Source organism: Rhipicephalus sanguineus, chromosome 8, assembly GCF_013339695.2.
Source record: "Rhipicephalus sanguineus isolate Rsan-2018 chromosome 8, BIME_Rsan_1.4, whole genome shotgun sequence".
Taxonomy (NCBI): domain Eukaryota; kingdom Metazoa; phylum Arthropoda; class Arachnida; order Ixodida; family Ixodidae; genus Rhipicephalus; species Rhipicephalus sanguineus.
This window is the reverse complement of record NC_051183.1, coordinates 110,596,285-110,608,798: the sequence shown is the minus strand read 5'-3', so window position 1 is coordinate 110,608,798 and position 12,514 is coordinate 110,596,285. Positions and strand designations below refer to the sequence as shown.

Here is a 12,514-nt window from a genome sequence, read left to right as displayed (position 1 = left end):
TTTCGACCATCCGGGGTTCATTAACGTGCAACTAAATCTAAGCACACGGGTCTCAAACATTTTCGCCTCCATCTTAAATGCAGCCGCCGCAGCCGTGATTCGATCCCGCGACCTTCGGGTCAGCAGTCGAGTGCCATAAGCGCCATACCAGCGTGGAGGGGAATTAAGCAAAGGAAGCTCTACAGCTTTCTCTTTCTGGTAAAACGCTCCACATACACTGTACCAGCGACCGCAAACTGCGGTCAATTACATTTAAGCTATGTATAAGCTTACGTGCCCTTGCATTCTTTCCAGAACAATCGTGCAAAGGACTTTCTCATGTATGATTATGGTGCCTTCAAGAACAGACAGCGGTACGGACAGGTAGGAAATACTTTTCGTCATATCACACTGTCTATATCTATCTATCTATCTATCTATCTATCTATCTATCTATCTATCTATCTATCTATCTATCTATCTATCTATCTATCTATCTATCTATCTATCTATCTATCTATCTATCTATATTATAAAGATGTTTATTGGCGGACACTCGGCGAAGATGAACGACAGCGACAGTCAAGGCGGGACCGACTCTGTACGAGCTGCGTTCTGTCCGAAGAGGGCAACCCACTAGAAGGGGCCGGAGAGGACGACCCACTTCAGCGTTCCAATAAGCTTCGCTACAATATGTACATATATATATATATATATATATATATATATATATATATATATATATATATATATACGTATTGTTTCAGACAATGTGCCCGAATATCCTCAACATGAGGGAAATTGAATATTTGCTCGCTGCTGTCCGATTTAGTTTTACTGTAGCGGCAGTCATATTGAGAAGACTATAGAGGTGTCAACTACACGACAGTAATTAAAGAAATTAAATTAATTAGCTTGTTATTTAGGGCCGACAGGCGGTCAGGTCAACCGCTTTCAGATTTCGATAAAGCGGCCTCTGGTAATTATTGCGGAGCAAACAATTCCGCCTTTTTTCACGATGCACTAGTGGAAAAGTCGGAAAACATCTCTTCATTTCGGAGGCTTTTCTTTCGGTAATACAGGTTGCCTCGGCACCTACCAAAACCCTACCGAAACAGCAGAGCAGCACAGCAAAAAGAAAAAGGCGGATTCGAACAAGTTCGGCAGCGAAGCCGAAACGGAAACCTGGATGAAGGAGCCTAATGAAGTCGTTCTTCACGACAACGGTGTCAGTGGTGTTAGCTATCCTGCTCGTTAGGATATGTGCGCCATGCATGCTATAGTCGCAAGCACAGCCCGCATACACACGATGGTTGATTTTTCTGCGATCACTCTTCTGGACGTCTCGGTATTGGGCTATTCCTCGTGTCCGCTTTGGTTTCACAGGCCAAATTGGTCAGATTATCTCACTGAACGAAAATTACCAGCGTCCGCTTTCTGCAAATCGCAGTGCCGCAATGAGTTCCTTGCCAAAAAGGCTCCAATTCTCAAATTTGACCCGAACGCCTGTCTCTATTCGAACAGTTAATTAAATAATTTATTTAATGCGTCTCGTATTTCATATCTCTAGTCATTTCAAGATGTTTGCCGCCACAGAAAAAAAAAAGCAATTATGAAGGCAGCAAGCAGTTATTTCATTTCCCATATTTTTGTGAAATTTCTTGCGACACCCCTGGATGCGTGAGTATATATATATATATATATATATACATATATATATATATATATATATATATATATATATATATATGTGTGTGTGTGTGTGTGTCACTAATCCCGTTAATGGGGACGGCAATCGCCGGGCTGATTCTAAGGGCTGGCGTCACGGCCCTCCGAAAACGCACCACGAAAGCGCGGACAATTTAGAGTTGGTCCTTTGGTGCGCCAGCGAACGCCGGTTGTGGTCCAAAGACCGAGTCAGAGCCGAGAGTCGATAACACAAACGAAAACGAAATATATTCTCAGTTAAGGCAATACAAATAATACAAACACATGCACACTCGGCTGGTACCAGTTACAACTTCACAATATAACTCAGATGGTGTTTACACAACGGGAGCTAAACAAACAGATCACACGCTACGAATGCAATCGCATGCATTACAACTATTCAACGACAGTTAAAGTCCTGAATAGATAATGGCGTATCCAGTCCACAATACTTGGACGGTAATCGAATGCTTCTCTTCAAGGAAACACTCACGCCAGCTCCAGCGTTGATCGTCGTAGCTCAGCCGTCGTCGTGACTTGTCACGGCTCACACGGTGTCGACATCGGATTCTTCCAGATCGACGAGCGACTGACCGCACACCATCATAAACACGTCTTCTTTGGCTGACGGAGCCACACTTAGCGTAACTTCACCATCACCGGGCCGACTGACTCGCTCACTGACTTCTCCACTCCTCGACTGACTCGCTCACTGACTTCTCCACTCCTCGACTGACTCGCTCACTGACTTCTCCACTCCTCGACTGACTCGCTCACTGACTTCTCCACTCCTCGACTGACTCTTCACTGACCTTCGATTGCACGCTTTTATCCCTTCTCCCCCGGGTTCTAGAAGCGTCGGGATGTTTCTTCTGCGTGCAGTACAGCTAAGCCTGGGGAAAGGGCGAGAGCTTTCTCGTAGGTTCGAATCGAGGCGGCATCGCTCGCGGATGCGTCCCCCCTTTCTTCTAGAAACATCCAGGATTTGCCGGGCGTTTGATCGCGTCGTCTGCGCCTGGCTCGATTGGGTGAGGAGGGTGCGGCGCGCCGGCGTCTTTTGATGCTTGTTTTTTCGTCTTTTCGCGCTTCTTGGCGAGCGGTTCGCGCCGTTCTGTCTCGTAGCAGTTTGAAAGCGGCCTCGCGCGCGCTTTATAACCCGCTAATTTGTGACACTGCCCCCCACTTCAAGATTATCACATAATATTCAAACAACACAAATTGGCGCACACATACACATCCAAAAATGTCCCACATACAGAGTCCATAACTCAGTCCACACACAATGCGCGTCACATTCACAATAAAACTCTCAATACAATTCCAGGGCACTTCAATGTCACAACATATGAAAGATAAACACAAGTACATAAGTACAAAACACCAACATAGCTTTCATATAAACAATGCGAACGCACAAAGCTCTGCAATTATAATGCATATACAATTATATCAATAGCATTGTACACATAATGTTAAGTAAACGACACTCGGGCTCACTAGCCATACACACATGACACAGGGAATAATAACACTTCAAACACTTTCAAACTCAAAGCACTTCAAACAAATTCAATTCCAACACCCTGTCCTGCTCAAATAGACTCGCGCTTGCGCCCCTTCTTTCGGTGCTCGCTCGCTCTCTTTTTGTTCCTTTTCCTTTTCTTGCGAGCCGTTCCATTTGACGGTGCCGGAGGGGGCGTCTCTGCTGCCGTCGACACATTCGACATCGGCAAGGCGTGGTCGCGTTCGTTAGAACGTTCGCGGTGCTTCGCCAACTTCTGCGCGTCGTGGTGTTTTGCCTGGACGACCACCTTCGTCATCATTGCACTCACGGGTGGTGGTGGCCGCTGGGTGGCAACATCACCTGCTCGGCGCGTCTTCACGGGCGGTACAGCGACCGTAGGTGCCTCATCACTGATATTCCGTGATACCTCGGCCTCAATTTGAGCCCGGGCGGCATCCTTCATGGGATTCCCTTCCGCGCTTCCTTTTTGTCGTGGTTCCCGAACTGACGAAGGCTCCATCTTCGGGGCTTCTCCCAAACGTTCAGGATCGTATGGCCCTCGAGCTCCGTCGATGTTTCCCACGATTAGGTCAAACAGGGGGTTATCCATGCACAGGGCAGTAACTCCCCCGCTGAAGTAAGGGGTCTCAACCTCAATCTTGGCTTCGGGAAGCATTCGAATGGAACTATCAAGCAGGCAAACCGGTTGGTTATTGCCTGTGAAGTCACTCTCTAGGACCAATTTCTTTCGTACGATAACAGTGGTGCACCCACTATCTCTTAATACCGTGACTTCCTTTCCACCAACTTTCCCCTTAACTGTCGGCATTTCTTTCTTTGTGTCTGTTGTCACCGCAGCACCAATGAAATCCATCTTCTTCCCGCTTTTCAGTTCGGCCAATTCATCATTGATCGCTTCTGTTCCCTCGTTTGGCGGGGCATACGCACAAGCTGCTTGGTGGACTTTACTCGCATCGATTCGACATGCGTCTGCTTTGTGCCCAGTCTGTCCACATTTAAAACACTTCATCACACTGGGGCGCGAGAAGTTGGTCCGACAACTACTAGCACGATGGCCCACCCGGTTACACAGAAAACATCGCGGAACACTCTCCGGTGCACGCTTGTTTTCTTCAGGTGCCGATTTCTTCGACTCCTCGTGAACTTCCTTTTTTACTTTGGCCAGATTAGTGCCACCTTGCGCTTCCAAGAATTGATCGGCCAATTCAAGCATATCCTCGAGCGATTTAGCTCTTCTCTCTTTCAGATACAGCGACAGGCTAGGGTGGCAACTGGTGAGAAATTGCTCTCTAATGAGAAGCTCTCTAAGCTCACCGTACTCCTGTGCCGTCTCAGAAAGTTCGATCCACCTGTCAAAATAATGGCTGAGTCGCGCAGCATACTGCGTTGCCGTCTCGCCATCAGCTGGCCTTCCCGTACGGAACCGATCTCGGAAGCCTTCCACGGTGAATCTAAATCGCTTCAGCAAAGCAGCTTTTACTTTCGTGTAATTAGCTGCATCGGTAGGTGTCAGCCTACCGTACACACTGAGTGCTTCGCCACTCAAGCAAGTGCTCAAAGCCGTTGCCCATTGCTGCTCCGGCCAATTTTGGCTTCTAGCTATCGTCTCAAACCTGTGCAGGTATGCATCAAGGTCATCTTTCCTTTCATCAAACGCCACAAGCAGTTTGCTTGGGTTCAAACGGAAGCTATGATCTTCCCTTTCACTGCTCTCAACTCTAGCCTGGACGGGAGTCTCTGTGCGCTGCTGCAAACAGAGCCGCTCGAGTTCCAATTCGTGCTGCCGTTGCCTTTCTCTCTCAGCCATCTGCGCCTCTCTTCTTTCTCCCTCTCAGCTGCTAGCCTCTCTCTCTCCAGCTCCAGTTTCAATTGTTGTTCTCTTTCTTCTTTGGCCCTTTCAGCTGCCAACCTCTCTCTTTCGAGTTCTGCAGCTTTTTCTTCCTTAGCCCTCTCTCTTTCTTCTTTTTCCTTTTGGCTAACCCACTTTCGTAGTTCGGCCCCAGACAAACCCATCTTCTCACCAAGGGCAACTAACTTCTCAAGATCCGTGATGCCCGTCAACAAAACCTAGCCGCGTGCACAAAATCTCTGCCTAACTTCGAATTCAAAACACTCTCTGCACACAGGTTAGCGAGAACGCGGTGCAACACTCAAAAATCGTTCGCAAGCACTATCAACGTCTCAAGGCTCTTTCTCCCTACTTTGGACACACTGTGCACCAAAAAGGTCCTGTGTCGCGGACGCCAGAGTAATTGTCACTTGTCCCGTTAATCGGGTTGGCAATCGCCGGGCGGATTCTAAGGGCTGGCGTCACGGCCCTCCAAAAACGCACCACGAAAGCGCGGACAATTTAGAGTTGGTCCTTTGGTGCGCCAGCGAACGCCGGTTGTGGTCCAAAGACCGAGTCAGAGCCGAGAGTCGATAACACAAACGAAAACGAAATATATTCTCAGTTAGGGCAACACAAATAACACAAACACGTGCACACTCGGCTGGTACCAGTTACAGCTTCACAATAATACTCAGATGGTGTTTACACAACGGGAGCTAAACAAACAGATCACACGCTACAAATGCAATCGCATGCATTACCACTATTCAACGACAGTTAAAGTCCTGAATAGATAATGGCGTATCCAGTCCACAATACTTGGACGGTAATCGAATGCTTCTCTTCAAGGAAACACGCCAGCTCCAGCGTTGATCGTCGTAGCTCAACCGTCGTCGTGACTTGTCACGGCTCACACGGCGTCGTCATCCAATTCTTCCAAATCGACGATCGACTGACCGCACACCATCATAAACACGTCTTCTTTGGCTATCGAAGCCACACTTAGCGTAACTTCACCATCACCGGGCCGACTGACTCGCTCACTGACTTCTCCACTCCTCGACTGTCTCGCTCACTGACTTCTCCACTCCTCGACTGACTCTTCACTGACCTTCGATTGCGCGCTTTTATCCCTTCTCCCCCGGGTTCTAGAAGCGTCGGGATGTTTCTTCTGCGTGCAGTACAGCTAAGCCTGGGGAAAGGGCGAGAGCTTTCTCGTAGGTTCGAATCGCGGCGGCATCGCTCGCGGATGCGTCCCCCCTTCCTTCTAGAAACATCCAGGATTTGCCGGGCGTTTGATCGCGTCGTCTGCGCCTGGCTCGATTGGGTGAGGAGGATGCGGCGCGCCGGCGTCTTTTGATGCTTGTTTTTTCGTCTTTTCGCGCTTCTTGGCGAGCGGTTCGCGCCGTTCTGTCTCGTAGCAGTTTGAAAGCGGCCTCGCGCGCGCTTTATAACCCGCTAATTTGTGACAATATATATATATATATATATATATATATATATATATATATATATATATATATATATATATATATATATATATATATATATATATATATATATATATAAGCGAGTTTTTAACAGCTTCGCTGTTAACAACTCGCTTATTGTTGTGAAGACAGCTTTCTTGCGTTGACGTAAACCAGTGCCGTGAAGGCAACTCGCGCACCGAAATACATACATGTAAGTTATTTAAATCTTTTAATTAAATTATACAATATATTGAGCTCATTCCCGTTTTTTTTTCTCTGTGAGTTTGATATATGCGACTGTGTAACATAATACCACGTGACCTGCCCGCTTGCGCGCCGTAATTGCAGTGCTCCCTAACGTTCCGCGTTCAAACGATGCGCTTCCCTCGCGGCGATTCATCACAGCGATAAGCAGACGCCGCGGTTATTAACGCGATAGCGTTAGAGAGCTTGTGTCGCAGAAATTCCGCCGTCGGCGTCGGCTTCGTTGGTTGTGAGCGAAAAATCGACCGTGAGCAAAAAATCGTGTAAGAAGCAAATAAAATAAAGAATAAAATCCCATTGAGGATCGAACCCGGGCCGTTCGCGTGGCAAGCAGGTGTCCTACCACAAAGCCACGACGCTCCTTTTTCCAGCGAAAGCTGTTATGAGATCATTTCACCGGCCGTTTTTGGTGCCGTAGTTGTCCGCCGCCGCCGGTGTCCGTAACTAGTATCGCTCGAAATAAGAAAAAAATTCCCGGATGGAACGAGGTTCGAACCTGGGCCCTCTGCGTGGGAGCCCAGTATTCAACCTCTGAGCCATGCCGGTGCTTGAAACTTCTTTGCAAAAAGGTCCTATACAGGCTTCATGTCGGGACGGAACCACATTAGCATATGTAATATAGCGTGATAGAAGAGTAAAATAAGCACCAAGCGTCGCACAACGCGAATTCTGTAACCAGGCGTCACACAATGCGAATTGCGCAACGAGTAGGTTGTTGAATGCTTCCAACCCATTACAAAGGGTTGGAAGCATTCCCATAATTCTTCGTCGTCATCAGGCACAGCATCAACAAAGTGCGCATAATGCCTTACATGCGTTTAGCAGGTATCACGGCTCTCCTAGAATGACGAAAAATGGCACAGTGCCTGCTGCCCTACTTCTCAAAAACTACAATGATTTATAGCGTAGTGGGTTCCTCGCAAGTGCACTTGTATTGGTTGCCAAGGAAGCCCATAAGCGCATGATCCATTTTCTCGGGGTCTCAGTAAAATTACAATGATTTAGAGCGTAGTGGGTTCCTCGCAAGTACACTTGTATTGGTTGACAAGGAAGCCCATAAGCGCATGATCCATTTCCTCGGGGTCTCAGTAAAGTTCTTCGCCCCCCCCCCCCCCCGTCCCTTTCCCACGTCAACATATGTTATACACCATGACGGGAGAGGGAAATAGCGACCAGGCGTCACCCAATGCAAATTACATAACTGGTGGGCTGTTTAAAGCTTCCAACCCATTACAAAGGGCTGAGCCATAATTCTTCATCGTCATCACTCGTCGCGTCAACAAAGTGCGCATAATGCCTTAAAGACGTGTAGCTGGTGCCTCGCTCCTCCGCAGAATGACGAATAATGGCTTAGTAGGTGCTTCCCAACTTCACAAAAATTGTGATTTATGGCGTAGTGGGTACCTTTCTAGTCTACTTGTATTGTAGCCCCAAGAGAGCTTACAACGGGCTCTAGAAACGCCGCTCTTCCAGCTTTCGCTGTGACTGTGCTGCGGTTTCAGCGCAAGCCTGGCGTTTTTTTTTTCTTTATTGAAGCCACGACGTTCCTTGCAGCTGCTTTGGAAAAAAACACTACATAAATGCCATGTAGTGGAAGGAGTCTCCTTAACGCATTTTGTTCGACAGGTGTCACGACGAAAACGAGCCCATTCGGCGATTTTTAGGCGCATTTGGGAGAAGGAATGTAGGAAAGGCAGGGAGGTTAACTAGACAATGCGTCCAGTTTGCTACCCTACACATGGGGAGGGGGAATAGGGGAGTAAAAAAAATCACAGCATATCCACGGAGTGAATGATGATGAGTGGGCGAAGCTGCGGAGGTTCATCGGTAAACCGTGAATCTTCCGTGAATTCTGCCCAGTACATCATCACCGACGTGAGATCGGGCGCGTTTATACTAAAGGTTCGATGAGTTATGACGACTTGCAGCGCACCTTAATTTTACATGTACGCTGTGAATTTTCATTGTTTAGAAAACCATTGCTTAGAAAACATCTGGCGTCTTTCGTTAAGCAGCTGGCGTCTTTTCGTTTTGCTTTAGAAACATCTGGCGTTCTTTCGTTTTGCTTTTACAAAACATCTGGCGTCTTTTGTTGGTTTATTTCATCAATCAACGGCGTTTTGAACAAAATTTTTATTGCTTAATCACGCACAGGAGAAATCTCACCAGGCACTACCTTGGAGGTAAAGAATGGCTGCTAATGGGAATGAGAGACAGAAGAAGTCGGCTTTTAGCTAACGCTGCGAATTTTTTATTGTTCAACAACGCACAGGAAAAATCTCCCACCGGCACCACCTTGCAGGTCAAAGCGTAAGACTGGTTACATACTACGCTACGAGGGACGAACGGGTGCCGCTATAAGGAGCTTCGCCCCTAAAAGAGAGAGAGAAGGATAGACACATGTCACATCACACACACAGTGCCGAGTTTCACAGGCGGTCGCTCAATAGGGTTCTTTTCAAGTACCGCAGTAGGGCTCGTGTGGCTTTCTGGGCTGATATGCTGCGCGACCAGGCTCCTAAGATCTTTGCTTCATTAAGGGGACGGTCATCCAGTCTATCCAAGGCACACTGGAGAGTCCGGCGATCTTCATCAGATTGGGCACAGTGGCACAAGAGATGTTCAGTAGTCTCTATACAATTGCAGCTTTCGCACATGGATGAATCGGCCATGCCAATGCGATGGCTGAATGAGTTAGTAAACGCTACACCGATCCACAACCAGCACAGCATTGTAGCGTCATGTCGAAAAAGGCCGGGATAGTGCAGCCATCGCCGCTAAAAACACACACGAACTTTCAAACAGCTCTAAAAATGGACAACTATGTCCATCTAGCGGAAAACATATCAACAAGCAAACAGCAAACGCTAGATAATGTGCTGCCGTCTGTGAGACATTGTGAGACTCTTCATGGCCTCCGAGATGGCGAGCGCGCGGCGTGTATCTTGGAGGCCATGCGACTCTTGCTTTAGATCAAATACCTGTACCATTCGCGCGCGAATGGTACAGGTTTTTACAATACACATTAATAAGTATACACTTAGTGGTTACAATACACATTAATAAGTATACACTTAGTGGTTGAAGTGCGCACTAGGGGCCCGATTTCGCTATTGCGTTCAACTCTTACAGGCGAAGCTTAAGGGTCCCCCAATTTTTTGCTTGTGCTGCCGCATAGTCGCGCATACCACAGGTTCGTCATCGCACCGCCCCTGATATTGTCTCTGTCCTGTCGCCTTTTCAGCCGCAGCACATTTGACCGAATGTTGTGGTCGTTCGCATGTTTAAATGCGACGTTCTCGAGGTATCAAGCTGAACAATTTTGTCAGGCAGAGCGTGTTTTATGCTGAGCCAAACTAAGAATTTGTGCCGTGTGCATATACCTCGTCGCGAAACCAGCAACCAGGGTCTCGCTGTATAGCGCGAGACCGTAAAAAAACGTACACGTCTTATGAGATGGGCAGCATGACCCAAAGGTGGGTAAAGAAGCTGACACAAGCGCTGGCTGACAACTGCTTTATTATTTTTTTTTCGAACATGTGGTTAACGTACAGAAAATAAATCACGTGTCAAACGCATGTCAAACATGTTTTGAAAAAAGAAATGTTTTCATTCAGCGCTTGTGCCTGCTTTCCAATCCCCTTCATCGGCGGTGTGTACAGTTGTATAAATCAGAGAAAGAGAGAGAAAATAAAACGAGAGAAAGGTGGGGAAGTCAACCAGAATTGTAGCATCCGGTTTGCTACCCTACACATCAAGTACAGAGGCTTGTCACGCACCACGTGTCACTTCAACCGGCTTGAAACGCAATGTACGTCACATTTGTACACGCTTCCTGATTGGTCAACGACTGGTCATTTAACTTAGCTGTGCGGAGTACTATTGCTGCAGAAGGTCACTTTGCTGAAGGCACTACCATGTTCGACGAGCTATTCGACGTGCCGCGTTTCGAGAGGCATGCCAAAGTGATAATTTTTGTTTGCTCGAAATGGATGCAACCAAAAAGAAACGGGTGTGCATTTAGAGCGTAAGAATTAATTCTTTTTATGTGAAAATGGCACATGACTGACTGCAGAATGAAACGATTCAATTAGATGTTAATTGCAATTAATTACTGAAACTTGCGCAAAAAATATATTTCCTTGTTTTTTTTCTAAAAATATAATATTCTTGGAATAATGGTGCGTAAATTGGACCCACTTGCCGACAGCCTATCATAATTCGTGCCTAAAGGGGCTATCATCATAGGTGTGAGCAGGGCCGAAGGTTCGTCGCAGCGCCCCCCCCCCCGCCCCCCCCCCCCCCCCCCCCGCCACCCAATTATGTCAATGTATGGCGCTGCCATTACGACCCCTTCCCGAGTCGCAGCGCCCCCCCCCCTCCCTATTATGTCAATGTGTGGGACTGACTTTGTGCCCCACTCTTAGGTGAATAGGGGGGGGGGGCGGCCGCCCCCTGTGCGCACGCCTATGGCTATCATACTGCGTCCGGGTCACCGTGCCCATTTCACAAAATGTTCAACTACCAACCAGCCCAGCTTACTCTTTTAATACATATCTTCCAGAATCGCGCATGATGTTACGGGGTCGACAGTAGCCGGTTAGCACAATATTCTAGTCACGTCGTTGGTCATTTTCTGATGACCTTCGGTTTCTCATATAAAACAAAAATTGAACAGGTCAGTGATTGGGTGCCTGAATTTTTATGCCATCATTTCGCGTGCACGCTCTTTCAGAAAAAGCCTCCCGCTTACGACGTGGATCGCATCACCGTCAAGATTGCGCTGTTCTCGTCAGAGGGAGACACGGTCGCTGAGCCGAAAGATGTGTCTCTCCTTGCTGAAAGGCTCGGCTCCAACTTGCTCTTCCGCTACGTGGTGCCCCGAAAAGACTTCCGTCATCTGGACTTCTGTTGGGGCTACCAGGCGACCGATATCGTGCACGACTTGATGCTTGACACTATCGAGAAGTACTCCGGCACAAGCACTTAACCAGCACTACAATAAAGGTCTTCAATGCGAATCGATTTTGTTCGAAGAGATTCAACGTTGTTCTCGATATCATATTGCAGACTTTTTTGTATATCATTGCTTTATGTTTCGCTTTCACTGGAAACAGCTGTTGCTGGAGCCACGCCAACGATACTCCCAACCTCTCGTTTCATTAAACATAAATGAAAAAAATAATAGTAATATGATGTGAAAAATATCCAGGAAAGACACAGTCAAAACCGGCTATATGGAACTCGGGTAAGTGAAATTATTCTTTACATCGAACGATTTTCAAACACTACAGAGTCAACGCAGAGGAAAATCTACGGCTACATCGAACAAAACCAGCCGAACACTTGATATATCGAACATCGAGGCAGTGCGAAACACCCCAGGAAGTTGGCTTTCCCTCGCGAGCATTCGACTTTTCCTCACGGAAGGGGGATTTTCCCGCATGCATTTGGGTGAGCGAGCGGTGTGATTAGCAGGGCGCCGCGCGCAGCGAGTAGAAACTACCACTTGCCATCACTTGCTATTTCTACAGTGTTCTAGACTATTTCCCATGATTCCTTGTTGTCGCGCTCGTTGGCCCGTCGTGCGGGGTCGCCGTTCGCTTCCCCGCTCTTTGTTGACACGATTACTGCCGTAAAACGGAAGAACCTGCTGTTTTCTGCAAAGTTGGAGATAATCAATAAAGTCGAACGTAGAGAAAAGAAGTCGTACTGTACGTTGTCGATGCGGAA

The 12,514-nt window shown here is 47.5% G+C and overlaps 1 protein-coding gene across 1 annotated transcript in view; it reads left to right on the top strand.

The window, feature by feature from the left end:
• The window catches only part of LOC119402303 (lipase 1-like), a 73,223-nt gene extending 61,443 nt beyond the window's left edge, over positions 1 to 11,780 (top strand). The window contains exon 6 of the mRNA XM_049418328.1: positions 11,517 to 11,780. Within this exon, the coding sequence (XP_049274285.1) occupies positions 11,517 to 11,771 (255 nt within the window). The 3' untranslated portion in view covers positions 11,772 to 11,780. The remainder of the gene's footprint in view (positions 1 to 11,516) is intronic.
• The last annotated feature ends 734 nt before the right edge of the window (positions 11,781 to 12,514 follow it).